This window comes from Cryptosporidium muris, genomic scaffold (assembly GCF_000006515.1).
Source record: "Cryptosporidium muris RN66 scf_1106632354001 genomic scaffold, whole genome shotgun sequence".
Taxonomy (NCBI): Eukaryota; Apicomplexa; class Conoidasida; order Eucoccidiorida; family Cryptosporidiidae; genus Cryptosporidium; species Cryptosporidium muris.
Genome location: NW_002196578.1, coordinates 197225 through 211366, shown reverse-complemented (window position 1 = coordinate 211366; position 14142 = coordinate 197225). Strand labels below are relative to the sequence as shown.

Genomic DNA, 14142 nt, shown 5'->3' with positions numbered 1-14142 from the left:
ATGAAATGATTCTCCACAATATAGACGACTATTAAATATTAAAAAAAAAGTGAATGTTTAAACTTCTCAGTAGCTGAGAATTACGCATAGTCTTTATTAACTTACCATTGTACTGTTGGAATTAGCAATGAATACATATTATCTACACAAATATCATCATCCGGAATATATTCTGAATTATTCTTAACAGAATCAACAAATTAAATGTATTTGAATGTTTATTTTGGAAGATTAGACACCATTATTAAGACTTGTTATATACTTATAAGATTCAACATACTGGTAATAGGCTAAGTGTAGATATCTGCATATCAGTTGATGGGAGAGATAAAGCCATAACTTTTAAATTGAGTATTTCACCCGGATTACTTGTCATTGTTTGTACCTTTTAATAACAACGTATCCTTAAAAGTAGATGTACTACACTCAAAATTATCAAGCCCCATCCTTTTAGCGCCATTTTAGCGCTAAAAAGATGCAACTAATTTTGATAAAATGTCTACTTCTATATTTCATATTACCTTCTTCACATACAAAATAATTTTGTATTTAATTTTTGTCTCAGACTAATAATAAATTAGTAATTTACTTTATGATACTTTTGAAACTATAATATTTGCAATATAGGATAAATCTAGTATTAATTATTGCAGATAGGATGGAAATGAGGTATTTGCATGAAATTAGTCAATATATAGATCTTGAGAATAGAGATTGTGATCTAATATAGATCCTCACTAGTTATAATGAGCCTTGATATGCACATATAAAATCTAGATTCTCTAATATAATATACACTTAAAATTGAAGTTCCACCTTATTAACTACAAGCAAATTTTACTTTCTAAAAAAGTCTTTTCCTTTTTTAACTTGATAAAGTAAGATATTCTTCGAATCAATACCTTCTAATTATATATGTAGTACTAATTAGAGCTGTATAGATAAAAGTATAAGTTATTTAATTACTTAATAGTTACACCTAATAGTCATGTAAATCTAATATAAATTGTATATATTTCTCAAACTTGTATAAATATCAACAATATTTCCATTTTTCAAGTAAATTTACTGAGGAATTAATAGCTATAGTAATTTAATTTTTCATTTATAGTCAATTTTTTAATACAATACAATAATTTTTACTTGTTATAGGTGCAATATATAAATCTAGCTAATATTCTTTAAACATAATATTTAATAGTTTTTAAAATATTTCAAACATTACCTTTCTTTTTTAGTGGTTTTTTTAAGTGAATTATTATTCATAAATAATATAACTTTATGGTCCAATTAACTGATAATTTAGATCAAATTCTAGATTATAAATAGTTGAATCAAAGATCAATAAGCTAAGTTTATTATTATCATATAAATTTATATTCTGATTTAAGAATATCTTTTTTAGACAAAATAAAATAATATTGTAGATAAATATTCGTAGTGATTATTTTAAGTCTAAATTTATTTCACTTCTAAGGTATTTGTAAATCATTTACTTCTCTATCACAGAGAACATTAAATTGTTTATATTAGGTTTGTATTCCCCTTATTAATACAAAAAATTTGTTTATAATATTCTATGTTTTTAAAATTTTAATTGAAAATTCTTTTATTATTTTTGAAAATACATTTAAGGATATTGTATATATAATAGTATTGCTGATATTATATATAAGTTTAAAAGATTTGAAATATCCCATCAATTAAAAATTATATTATTCTATATAGTGGTAATATTTATATATAAATTTAAATTAATATTCCCTAATTAATAAAACTATATTGTTTGGATATTATAAAATCCTGTAATTTAAGCATAAAGTTATTGAGAATTCCAATATTCAAACTAAGTATTATTTAATATTTTATTAACCTTAATAGAAATTATAGTAAGATATATATAAAATTATTAATATAAAAATTATTAACGGTATGTATTTATTTTATATTAATATAAAACCTTACAATAGATAGTACAGATGCAATAATATACTATTAGATAAAACATCTAATGTAGCTTTTATAAATGCCTCAACGTGATATAAATTATATATTGGTATATTAATATAAATAATGTATGTTTTGAAGCACTAAAATAAAGTTAATTAGTATTTTGAGAATTTACCTAGCAAAATGAGTTATTACACTATCATATATAGATTTTCTAAACAAAACTAAGAACTTTTCTATTAAAAAATTTACCTCTATAAATATTAATATATTAATTAATATTACTATTTCTTTAGGAATTCTATATAGTTAGATGATGTATTTATAAAGGAAGTTTCACTATTTATAGGAGATTTAAAGAATTTTGAAGATTTCTTTAGAATTATTGATATCTTTAGTTACTGTTTTAGAATATCAAATATATATTAAGATAATTTTTTTTATTATATTGGAGTTATATGATTATAAAGTTATTTTCTAAATTTAGAAAAGATTTTTCTAGAATATGAGATTTTACTCTGAAAAAGAGAAATATTGGAAATTATATTGTTTTTAGCAAAATTATTATTAGGTATATAACTAATAATTGTAAGAATTATACAGAATAAAATAAATAAATTTATTATAGAATATACTAGAGAAACATAACTATACTTAGAGAATAACATGTTTAGTATATTTGTTATATACGCAAAGCTATTTGTATTTATATCTTTAGTTTCTTAAATAAAGTTGTGAAATAATGTACAAATTATACTTGAAACTAGTATTAGAAGTCTAGATATTGAGTATAAAACTTAGAAAATAATTAAAAAAAAGAAGTATTAAAAAATAGTTTTATAATAATAAAACTTTATGTATTTATCCAATTATAATTTGACTTATTTGACTGAATAATCACAACAAAATCTATAAATTTTCTGCATATTAAATATCTTATAGATTTATTAGTCTGTCTCAATATTATATTTTCAAAAAGCATTGCATTATTGTAGTTTATGCAAAGCTGCTATTTAGAAGTGCGCGTATTTTCTATAGACAGTTTTTTTTTTTTGGAGTAACTAAAGAAATTATAATTAATTGATATTTATAGAAACGAATATTTAGTATATCTTACTGTTAAATAATTATTTTTAAGTGAGGTTGACAAGTAAAGTTTTAATGAATAATTTTACTGGAGCGAATTTTCTTCGTCAAAGACTGGTTTTGTCAACAATTACAGGTCAGGAATTAAATATTAGAAGTATTAGATCAGATGATATATTAAATAAAGGATTAAATGAAGCTGAAACAAGTCTTCTACATCTGTTGGATAAGGTTACTGATGGATCAAGTTTTAAAATCAGTGAATCCGGTACAAGTTTATATTATAGACCTGGAATTATAATAGGGGGGGGCACAAGACAAATACCGATTATACATAAGTGTCACCCAAGTAGAGCTCTATCATATTATATTGAGTTTCTTTTAATGATATGCCCATTTGGCAAAAGTCCATTAACCATAAAATTAGAAGGTTCAACAGATAATAGCGGTGTAGATCACTCAATCGATATTATTCGTATGGTTACGATTCCCCTGATTCAGAAATTATCTGGTATAACTGAAGAATTTTTTTTAAAAATAAATAGAAGAAGCGTTTCTCCATCTTCAAGTGGGTCTGTTTTGCTTAATATACCTATAATGAAGAAGATTGAGCCAATTATAATGAGTGGTGATATTGGGAGAGTTAAGAGGATTCGTGGTATTGTTTGGTATACTGGTGCTACTTCAAATCAAATTACTATGAAGATGATTTCTAAGGCAAGGAGTGTTTTAAATAGATTTATACCAGATGTATGGATATATAATGATCAACCGAAAATAGATTCTTCTAATAACCAAGAAGAAAATACAGGATTTGGAATGACTTTAATATCTGAGACTTTAAAAGGAGTTATTAAAGGTGCTGATTTCTCTTTCTCATCAAATTCTAATAACTTACAGGAGATCTTAGATTTGCAATCTCACTATAGTGAAGATGAGGTTAAAGATGATTCTGAACTCAAAGTTGAAGATGATGTAACTGATATTAGTGACGATGTTTTTTATTTTGATGATGATATTGAAAATATGACTGAATGGGAAAGAATTGGATGGTTAACAGCTACTAGATTACTTCTAGAAATAGATTCACAGAGCCTAGTTGATACAGGTCATCAAATTTATACACTTTTGTTTATGGCTCTTTCTCAAGATTCAAGTAAATCTGAACTTAAGCTATCAAAGCTTACACCAATGAGCGTCCAGTTTTTACGTGATTTGAAATTATTTACAAATGTTGAATTTGATATTAAGGAAGATTTTGAAAATGGTGGAATTGTTATTTTATCATGCACAGGAATAGGGTTACCTAATTTTGCGAGAAAAGCTATTTAAAACTACTTTTGATTGTATATTTTAGATTTTTTTTTCTTTTATATAGCTTTTTTTTTATATTGGAAGTCATATTTGAAATTGATCTATTTTTTTAAGTGGTTTCCTCTTACTCAAAGTTATTCAATTATCTATCCAGAAGTATTTCCAATTATATATCCACATCTATTGATTTTACTTCACATTATTTATCCAAACTCTCTGTAAATAGGAATTAAGGTCATTTTGAAATTCTGCTATATCCTAATAGGTAAATGAGTTAATGATGTGGCTATGACAATTTGCATGCATGTAAATTGTCGTAGTTTTAGCACTTTTTGGATGGATATAATAAAATAAAGTTATTGCACTTATCTTCTATATTAACAACTATTGTTCACTTTGACAATATAAATAATTGGATACATATATCTAATAATAAACTTATAATAGAATTTTCCTGTAAAATATTTTTATATCGAAGAATAACCTGTAGAGTCTAGGGTTTGATATATACATGCAGGAATTTTCTATATTCCAGTGGATTGGAATCTAGAATATGTCTCAAAATAATTAGAGAATAAATTCAAATATTATATAACTTCTACAAAAATAATCTATCGAAAATGGCTTTAAGAAATTTCTTGGAATGTAACTTGATATTATACTTAATCATACTTTGGGGATTTTCATGGTATTTTATTAAGCTATCAAATGCTTCTTTATTGGGAATTATTCCACTCGATAATGTGGTACAATCTCCCAATTCCAATAGTTCTGATTATTCAATGCCAGGACTGACTAGAACTGATGGATTTTCTCCAATAAATAAAAAGTCTTTCCCTTTAGTGGAGTTATATAGAGAAATGACACAAATTAAAAATGAGACATTTGGACCTATGCAAGAATTGTATATAAACAAAGTTTTAATTCCAAAAACAGATGCAAAAGTAGCTAAACTTAGGGCAGAAACAGAATATATAGAGACTAAAAACGCTGCAAAAAGAAAAGTCTTAAGATTAACCGAATTTGATGATAAACCTCTTACTCCATTTACTAATACTACTAATAAAATAAAATCATGGTCATCTTCTAGAAAGAATAAGACTGATGAAAACGAAGATTTTTTTGACGGAACATTTTACTATTGGAAGAATGTTAGTAATACTTCATAATTAGTGAATCAAATAATTATTTTTAATTGGAGAGAATAGTAGAAAAAAAAAAAAATTGGGATCTCTCTAGATTTAATACTTATAATAGTATAGTAAATTTCTTAATTTTGATATAACTAGACTGAATATAAATATTTTAAATAAAATCTTATTTCCAAGATTTATCTATCTTTTACCAGTCTTATCCGATTTCGAGTCTATGTATTATGTGAGATTATGAATCAGTAAATGCAAGAACAGTAACATATACAGGCGCTATAGTTGCTCTAATAAAATTCCTTGTATTAGAAGTACAGTGAAAAGTTTCTTTTATTGAACAGAATTTGTCTAATCAAGAAATGTTTTAGGGATTTGCTACACTAATATATACTTGAAGCATTGGAAGTTATATATTTAACGAATATTAGTCTAATATTTTTCGAATATTCCTATTATATATTTAAATATCTTAAAATATATAGTTTCTTATTTTTTTAGCAATGACACAAGATGTTTATGATTCAGTTGAGGATTTTGTCTTTCAAAATGGAGGAACAAACATAATTAATAGAATTTTAGTTGCGACAAGTGGTCAAGCAGCTATTAAGTGTATTAGATCTATGAGACATTGGGCATATGTAACATTTAGTAATGAGAAAGCTTTTGAATTTGTAGTTATGGCCACCCCAGAAGATATTGAAAGTAATACGGAATGTATTAGCGAAGCAGATTACTATGTAGATGTCCCAATGGGCCCGAATTACCATAATTATGCAAATATAGAGGTGATAGTTTCAATTGCTGAGGAATATGAGTGTGATGCAGTGTGGCCCGGTTGGGGTCATGCTTCTGAGAATCCCCAGTTACCAGCAGCTCTTAAAAGAGCTAGAAGAAAAATTATATGGATAGGTCCACAAGTAGAATCTATGGAAACTGTTGGACATAAAATAGAATCAAATATAATTGCTCAATCTGTTCATGTACCATGTGTACCTTGGTCAGGTGATGATATAACAGTAGATATCGATTGCAATGGAAAGCTAATAAAATCAGTTAGTACAGATAAGATTTTGGCAGCTTGTGTAAAGAATCTAAAGGAATGTATTGATGTGTGTAATCGAATTGGATTTCCTGTTATGATAAAAGCAAGTGCAGGAGGTGGTGGGAAAGGTATAAGGCTATGTAATAGACTAGAAGATATTGAATCTAATTATAGACAAGTTGTAAATGAAGTTAAAGGAAGTCCAGTATTTATTATGAGAGCAGTAACTAAGTGTAGACATTTGGAAGTTCAAATAATAGGAGATGTTTATGGAGACGTCATGGCACTTAGTACCAGGGATTGTACTATTCAAAGAAGACACCAAAAAGTTATAGAGGAAGGACCTGTAGTAACAGTCCCAAAGGAAATTGTTGATAATATAGAAAAATCAGCTGAAAGGATGTGTAGGGCAGTCGGCTATTCTTGTGCTGGAACTGTAGAATTTTTATACGATTTGGAACATAAGTCTGTTGCATTTCTAGAAGTCAATGCAAGACTTCAAGTAGAGCATGTCGTTTCGGAAGGTGTAACCAATTGTAATTTACCTGCAGCTCAGTTACAAATTGCAATGGGTATTCCTTTGAAGAAAATTAAAGATGTGGAAGAATACAGAAAATTAAAAGAGGAAAATAAAACTCCTCCAAAACATATGATAGCTGCAAGAATTACTTCTGAACATGCTGAAAAGGGGTTCACACCTACTTGTGGAGATATATTTGAGATATCATTTCGGAGCTCTCAAACTGTCTGGGGTTATTTTTCTGTTGCTTCTCCTGGCAATATTCATCAGTACGCTGATTCCCAATTTGGTCATATATTTGCATTTGGTATGAACAGAGAGGAAGCTAGGAAAAATCTTATAATGGGTTTAAAGGGATTAACTATACGTGGAGAAATCCGAACAAATGTTGAAACTTTGAGCAGAATTCTAGAAAATCATGATTTTATCAATTGCAATACATACACCCAATGGTTAGAAAATAGCGTATGTTTTTCATCTCCACTATGCAAAAAGGTATCTACTGAACATTTGGTGGCTGTATTCGCTGCAGCATCATATACTGGAATAAGTTTTTTTAAAGATAGTGAGAAGAGATTTATTAGAGCATTGGAACAAGGTCAATTACCAGGTCCAATTTATGTACAGCATGATATGACCCTAGTACACAAAGGAACTAAATTTATATGTGAGTCTCACTATATTGGGCCAAACCATGTGAGAATTGTAATGAATGGTAGTTCAGTTATTGCAAAAATAAGGAATATTTACCCTGATACTATGCAAAATGGTCGAGATTCTTGTTATTTAATATCAGGTGGATTTGACGGGCGAAATAGGCGTGTCTTTTTTAAAAAAGATGCTGAAGATAATATGCTTGTTACTTTTGATGGGGCTACGTATACTTTTGTTAAAGAGCAAGATCCGAGACAAGTTAGAGCACCTGTAAGTGGAAAGTTAGTTAGATGGTTAATTCCAAACGGTGGACTAGGTGAGAAAGGTCAACCTTATGCTGAAGTAGAGATTATGAAGACATATATGCAAGTGACATTGTCTAACACTGGGAAATTAGAGCATGCAAAATCTCAAGGAACATCATTTAATATTGGAGATATTCTGGCACTACTGGAATTACCTTCAGGTTTTGAACCCCCAACTTTGGCCATTTATCCTTTACCATTTCCTCAATCTCAAAATATTAAAGTTCCAAAATTGGCCTTTGAGACATTTTGTTCAGGTGGATTTAGGGGTAAACCTAGGAGTTTTGCATTGGCTAATTTTCGTGAAGGTCAACAGCAATTGTTAAACGTTTTTTCTGGATATTATCCCTCATACAGAGATGTAGCTTCTGCTCTAGAAATGTTTTATCATGTTCTAGATCCAGCGATTCCATTTATTGAAATACAGGAAGCATGTGAAGTTGCTGCACCACTGATACCAGTATATATTAAGAGCCAGATTCTTTTTCTCACTGAAAATACATTTAAACTACTTGAGTCAGTTAGTGACAAACATTGGTATAAGGCTTTTGAATTAGAAAAAAGTACTAGCAGCTTATGTTATAACAAAGAGAAATTATCTGATTATAATTCTGAGACGTATGAATACTCAACTTGTAAATTAGATACTTCCACAGATTCTCAATCAACAAAACAGAATAAGACACCTATATCGTCTTCCCCCTCAATTGCAACTGAATTTGAAGAAATAACTTCTTCCCCATTATCTTCCGATGAATATTTGAAATACCAGGATACACCTGGTGAACAGAGTGAATTTTTTGAGGATGATAAGATTTCACTCAGTTTACAAGAATTGCGCAAGAAAGCTTTGACAGCCTCTTCTAAAACTGAGCTAGAAAGTCTTTGTATGGAAAGCCTCCGTTTGATAAATGAAATAATCGAGCAAGCAATTCATGAAGCAGATAATGGTGAATCTAATTCAGTTGACTCTTATGTAACTACAAGGTCACAGTACGAACCCTTATTATATATTATTCGTCGTAACGAAAAGGGACGTTGGATGCGCTTAATGTATGAATTGCATGATATTCTCGTGCGATACACTGAAATTGAGAAGCAATTTGAAGAGAGGTCATCTCTTATCTCAGCTAGGATTATTCCTAGTATGCGTACAGAATATGATTTGCAGACTTTGATGGAGATGGGTCGTTCTCACCAACAGTTAAAGGTAAAAAATGATATTTTAGAGGTTATTGCTCAAGAAATGGTTAATAATCATGATCTACTACAATGTACTGCACCATTTCATGATACAATTCATCAAATAGCAGAACTAACATCTGTAGAATATACTATGATAGCAGGGGCATATCGTCATGTATTATTAATGAAGGAAAACACGACTATGATGTCTCAAGTAAATTTAGTGGCAATGAAAATATATGATTTTCAGCAATATCGTATACAGTCAAATGTTTATCCATATCTTACTTCAATTTCAAATACTCCTTCATCCCCATTACAGTTGAACTTAAGTACTCCAAATCCTTGCTGGGGATGTCCTAATAACAACACTAATTCAGGAAGTGGTTCAACAAATCTTTCAATGACAATTTCTAATTTAGTAGCTGATTATTCTAACTTTCCAGATTTTGCACTATTGTCTTGTTGGGGACATGAGAATCCGGAAATATCGAAGTTGGCTTGCGAAATTTATATTCGACGTCATTATGAACGCTGTGGTCTTTCTTTTTATTTTATCAAGTCTTGTGGCGAAACTTGGAGCAAATCACTTGATAATAGTGGAACTCAAAATAATAATTCTCATGTTTTAAATTCGATTTGTTCTACTCCAAGTGGATCTCCAATAAATATTAATCAAGTTTACAATAGGATTTTAGCTGTTTGGACACATCATGCTTTGTTAACATCATCATTTCTACAGAACCATTGTGACATCTTACGTTCATCAACTACTCCTCAGGAAGTTATAAGGCTTGGTTCGAACTTAGAAATTGAAGGAGACGTGGGAAAGTGCGGAAGGAAACCAAATTTAAAAGCTTTGAAGCAATTTAATAGTTCACCAACTCCAAACATGTATTTAACTAACAGTGAAGGTCTCAAGGATAATAGCCGCTGGCAATGCATGTTAAATGCATTTAGTGGAACTAATTCCAGCAATGTATCTGATGAATTAATTGAGGAATCATCACATATGCAGACAACTATTGGTTTATATTTTGAATCAATTGAGGACTTAAACAAAAATTTTGCTAATTGTATTGATGAGTTATATTTGTTACACAATTTTTTCCCTCATATCCCATCTTCTGTTGATTCTTATATCCTTCTAGTTGTTTTGTCAAAATCTCCAAATGCAGAAACCTATATCCAAGATAATAAAGTTAAAGATGAAGAAGATATAACTAGAACTCAAACTTCAAATGATCCAAGTATTAAGTTGGAAAGTATACTTAATAAACATCAACCAAGACTTTTAAAAAACAATATATATATGGTTTCCTTTGTATTATTCCCACTTATGGAAAATAATTCGTCAGAATCTTTATCTGCAAGTCTGGTTTCTCCAAATTCACCATATTACTATCATTTCCGGTCACTTGTAGCTATTCCTCACAAGCTACAAAACCTAGATGAGAAGATAATTGATACAAATGAAAACAAAAGTATTGTTAGAGATGGATATGTAGAGGAGAAATATATAAGAAATGTATGTAGTACACTTCTAAGTACTTTAGAATTGAAAAGATTAAGATATTTCAATGTTACACCAATTCCAAGTTCATTACCAGGGATAAATTTATATGTTGCCATTCCCTGTGAAATAATTAAATCTATGAATGATAATTTAATTGTATCTTCTAAAGATATAGATCTAAAATCTGGTAATCAAACAGATTCAATATCTCTTCCACTTGATAAAAAACCAAGTTCACCAAAGGCTAGTGGAAATGAGAGTAAATCAACTTGTATTACTGGTATTACATCTATACCTATCCCTAATTTGGCTTCTCAATCTGGAAGTAGTGAAGTATTAAAATCTCAGAAATACCCTATAACCCATAATATTGCTTCAACTGTTACTTCTTCTATATCTAAGTCTCGTCGCTATTTTATTCGAGTTGTTATAGAACATGAATGCAGTGAAAACTACTTTTCAGAACAAGAGAGATACTTTATTGCAGCATTAAGTACCTTGGAGTCTTGGTTATCCTATGATCAAAATTACACACTTTCGGCATCTTCAAACATATCACGTTTAAGTACTGCCACGGGATTACATCATATGTTGTTTACATCTATTGGTATCTTGAGCAACAAAAACTCTGGTTTCATCACAGCCAGTATGTCAGAGGATGCAGTAAGGACATTGGTTCAAAGATATTTACAACGAATTCAACAAACATCTTTAAAAACAATAGAATTTCGCTATATTCAACGTTCAGTATACAGCAAGGATAGTAACAATGTAATTGTTCCTGTCAGATTTGTTGTTGATAATCCTACCGGACAAGCCATAAGATTAAGGAGCTTTTTTGAAGTTAAAAATCCTATAACAGGTGGCAAAAAAATTTTTGCAGCAATAAACTCAAAACAGTCGTTTGTGAATATTTTGTCTCTGAATAATAGCAACATATCTATTTTATATGCATCCCAAAATAATAAAATCGATGGAAATACCTTAATTTCTAAAAATTATAGTCTTCCTTCGTCAAGATGTCAAATAACTTTGGGTTCTCCTCATCTTCAGTATGAAAATGGTTATGATGGGAAACCACTTGATGTACCTCATCCATTAATTGGAAAAATAGATCAGAAAAGAGCTCAGGCAACTGATTTGAATACAGTATATATATATGATTTTCTAGACTTACTTGAAGAAGCAATTAAGAGCTTGTGGAAAAAATGTCCAAAATACTTTGTAACAGCTCCATTAGAGAATATCTTGACAAATAACTCTGTTGAACTAAAATCTCGTAACTCATTATATTGTGGTGGTACCAATAATACTGAATCTAAACATGGAACTACAGCATTTTTACCAGATAAAATCTTGGAGTGGATTGAACTTGACCTTAATTGTGAAACAGGAGAATTAGAGTATGTTAAGAGAGAGCCAGGGTGTAATACATGTGGTATGGTTGCATGGTTTTTAACAATGCATACTCCAGAATATCCAAAAGGTAGACGTGTTATACTTATTGGCAATGATATTACACATCAGATGGGTACATTTGGAATTCAGGAAGATTTACTATTTCAGCGTGCATCAGAATATGCTAGATTATTGGGAATACCAAGAATATTCATTGCAGCAAATAGTGGTGCTAGAATGGGTTTAGCAACAGAAGTTCAGAAATGTTTACGTGTTGAATTTATAGATCCAGAGCACCCAATAAAGGGTTATAAATATATTTATGTGACAGAAGAAGATTATATTAAATATAACTTAGAAAATAGTATATATGCAGAAATTATAGATCACCCTCAAGATGGAAAAATTTATAAAATAAAAGATGTTGTTGGAGCACAAACAGGATTAGGAGTTGAAAACTTGTGTGGAAGTGGTGGAATTGCAGGGGAAACATCAAAAGCTGCAAAGTCTATATTTACAATTACATATGTAACATCTCGCACAGTTGGGATCGGTGCTTATTTAGCTAGGTTAGGTCATCGTGTAATACAAAAGGCTCATGGTGCTCCAATTGTTCTGACTGGATATCAAGCTTTAAATAAAATGGTTGCTAAGGATATATATAGTAGCAATGATGAATTAGGAGGTACCGAAGTTATGGCCAAAAATGGGGTTACCCATTTAGTTGTGAAAGATGACTTAGATGGGTGTTATGAACTGCTTAGGTGGCTCAGTTATGTTCCAGAATGTTTTGGTGGAAGATTACCAATAATGGTTGATCCTACAGATCCCCTATATCGTAATATTACCTACAATTGCAACAGTAATACAGATGATCCACGCCTCATGTTAACTGGATGTATGGATTCTAAAGGACATTGGCTATCAGGATTGTGTGATAGAGGATCATTTCAAGAGGTTATGAGTGATTGGGCTAAAAGTGTCATTGTTGGTAGAGGAAGAATTGGAGGTATTCCTGTAGGATTTATCTTAGTAGAAACTCGTGTAACTGAGTTTGTACAACCTGCTGATCCTGTAATGCCTCATACTAGTGAATTAAGAATAGTACGACCAGGTCAGATTTGGTTTCCTGATTCTGCATATAAAACAGCTCAGGCAATACGGGACTTTAATATTGAAGAATTACCTCTTATTATTATTGCAAATTGGCGTGGTTTTAGTGGTGGACAAAAAGATATGTTCGATGCAATTTTGAAGTATGGTTCATTTGTTGTTGATGAATTGGTTAACTACCATCAACCATGTTTCATTTATATCCCTCCTAAGGGTGAATTGCGTGGTGGAGCTTGGGTTGTCCTTGATTCTAATATTAATCCAGAATTTATTGAAATGTATGCTGATCCAACAGCACGTGGAGGTGTATTAGAGGCAACGGGTATTGTTGAAATTAGATTTAGACATAAAGCTTTGAAAGAGTGGATGATGAGATTAGATCCTCAATTATTATCATTACAAGAAAAGGATAAACAATTACATTTAAAAGGTTATCCAATTGATTCAGTAGAACGAAGTTCTATCAAGGAAGAAATAAGTAAACGATGTAGTTTCTTATTACCTGTATATCATGCTGCAGCAGTTCATTTTGCAGATCTTCATGATACCGCTAATAGGATGAAAGCTAAACATGCTATTCGTGACATTGTACCATGGAAAAATGCTAGAATATTCTTTATCTATCGAATTAAAAGACAGCTTTTAGTATTTTCTTTAAGGAATGAAATTTCTCAAAAGTTGGGGATATCACTTATTGATGCTCAAAATATAGTTTTTCAGTGGGCTATTGATGATGGAATAGATCCAAACAATGATACTCAATTAATACAATGGATTTGTCATAGTGCATCTCTTATTGAAGATAAGATTTCTCAGCTTTCTTAGTAATATATAAATAATTTAGTTCCTTTAAATATACTTTAATTTATATTATAACATGAATATCTTATTTAAATTGATTTCTCTTATAA

The 14142-nt window shown here is 29.8% G+C and overlaps 4 protein-coding genes across 4 annotated transcripts in view, besides 12 other annotated features; 3 read left to right on the top strand and 1 right to left on the bottom strand.

Moving 5' to 3' along the window:
- CMU_005990 (uncharacterized protein) overlaps nucleotides 1–376 on the bottom strand; it is a gene marked incomplete at both ends in the record, with an annotated part of 1944 nt that extends 1568 nt beyond the window's left edge. The window contains 2 exons of the mRNA XM_002141989.1: nucleotides 114–182; nucleotides 281–376. Of these exons, the coding sequence (XP_002142025.1) occupies nucleotides 114–182; nucleotides 281–376 (165 nt within the window). The remainder of the gene's footprint in view (nucleotides 1–113; nucleotides 183–280) is intronic.
- A 796-nt stretch (nucleotides 377–1172) lies between these two features.
- Nucleotides 1173–1215: a sequence feature (AT_rich).
- A 331-nt stretch (nucleotides 1216–1546) lies between these two features.
- Nucleotides 1547–1762: a sequence feature (AT_rich).
- Nucleotides 1763–1851: 89 nt separating this feature from the next.
- Nucleotides 1852–1959: a sequence feature (AT_rich).
- Nucleotides 1960–2039: 80 nt separating this feature from the next.
- Nucleotides 2040–2075: a sequence feature (AT_rich).
- A 130-nt stretch (nucleotides 2076–2205) lies between these two features.
- Nucleotides 2206–2234: a sequence feature (AT_rich).
- Nucleotides 2235–2366: 132 nt separating this feature from the next.
- Nucleotides 2367–2400: a sequence feature (AT_rich).
- Nucleotides 2401–2553: 153 nt separating this feature from the next.
- Nucleotides 2554–2577: a sequence feature (AT_rich).
- A 174-nt stretch (nucleotides 2578–2751) lies between these two features.
- Nucleotides 2752–2801: a sequence feature (AT_rich).
- Nucleotides 2802–3111: 310 nt separating this feature from the next.
- On the top strand, nucleotides 3112–4368 carry CMU_005980 (RNA 3'-terminal phosphate cyclase family protein; the record flags this gene model as incomplete). Its single annotated transcript, XM_002141988.1, has 1 exon — nucleotides 3112–4368. One exon carries the CDS (start codon nucleotides 3112–3114, stop codon nucleotides 4366–4368), a length of 1257 nt encoding a protein of 418 aa, XP_002142024.1.
- Nucleotides 3560–3580: a sequence feature (AT_rich).
- A 602-nt stretch (nucleotides 4369–4970) lies between the features above and the next one.
- CMU_005970 (uncharacterized protein) lies at nucleotides 4971–5519 on the top strand (the record flags this gene model as incomplete). The annotated part of the gene is made up of 1 exon (XM_002141987.1): nucleotides 4971–5519. One exon carries the CDS (start codon nucleotides 4971–4973, stop codon nucleotides 5517–5519), a length of 549 nt encoding a protein of 182 aa, XP_002142023.1.
- Nucleotides 5520–5643: 124 nt separating this feature from the next.
- Nucleotides 5644–5666: a sequence feature (AT_rich).
- Nucleotides 5667–5948: 282 nt separating this feature from the next.
- Nucleotides 5949–5995: a sequence feature (AT_rich).
- Nucleotides 5996–5998: 3 nt separating this feature from the next.
- On the top strand, nucleotides 5999–14056 carry CMU_005960 (acetyl-coA carboxylase protein, putative; the record flags this gene model as incomplete). The annotated part of the gene is made up of 1 exon (XM_002141986.1): nucleotides 5999–14056. The coding sequence occupies one exon, from the start codon at nucleotides 5999–6001 to the stop codon at nucleotides 14054–14056; it is 8058 nt and encodes a 2685-aa protein (XP_002142022.1).
- Nucleotides 14057–14107: a sequence feature (AT_rich).
- Between the last annotated feature and the right edge of the window lie 35 nt (nucleotides 14108–14142).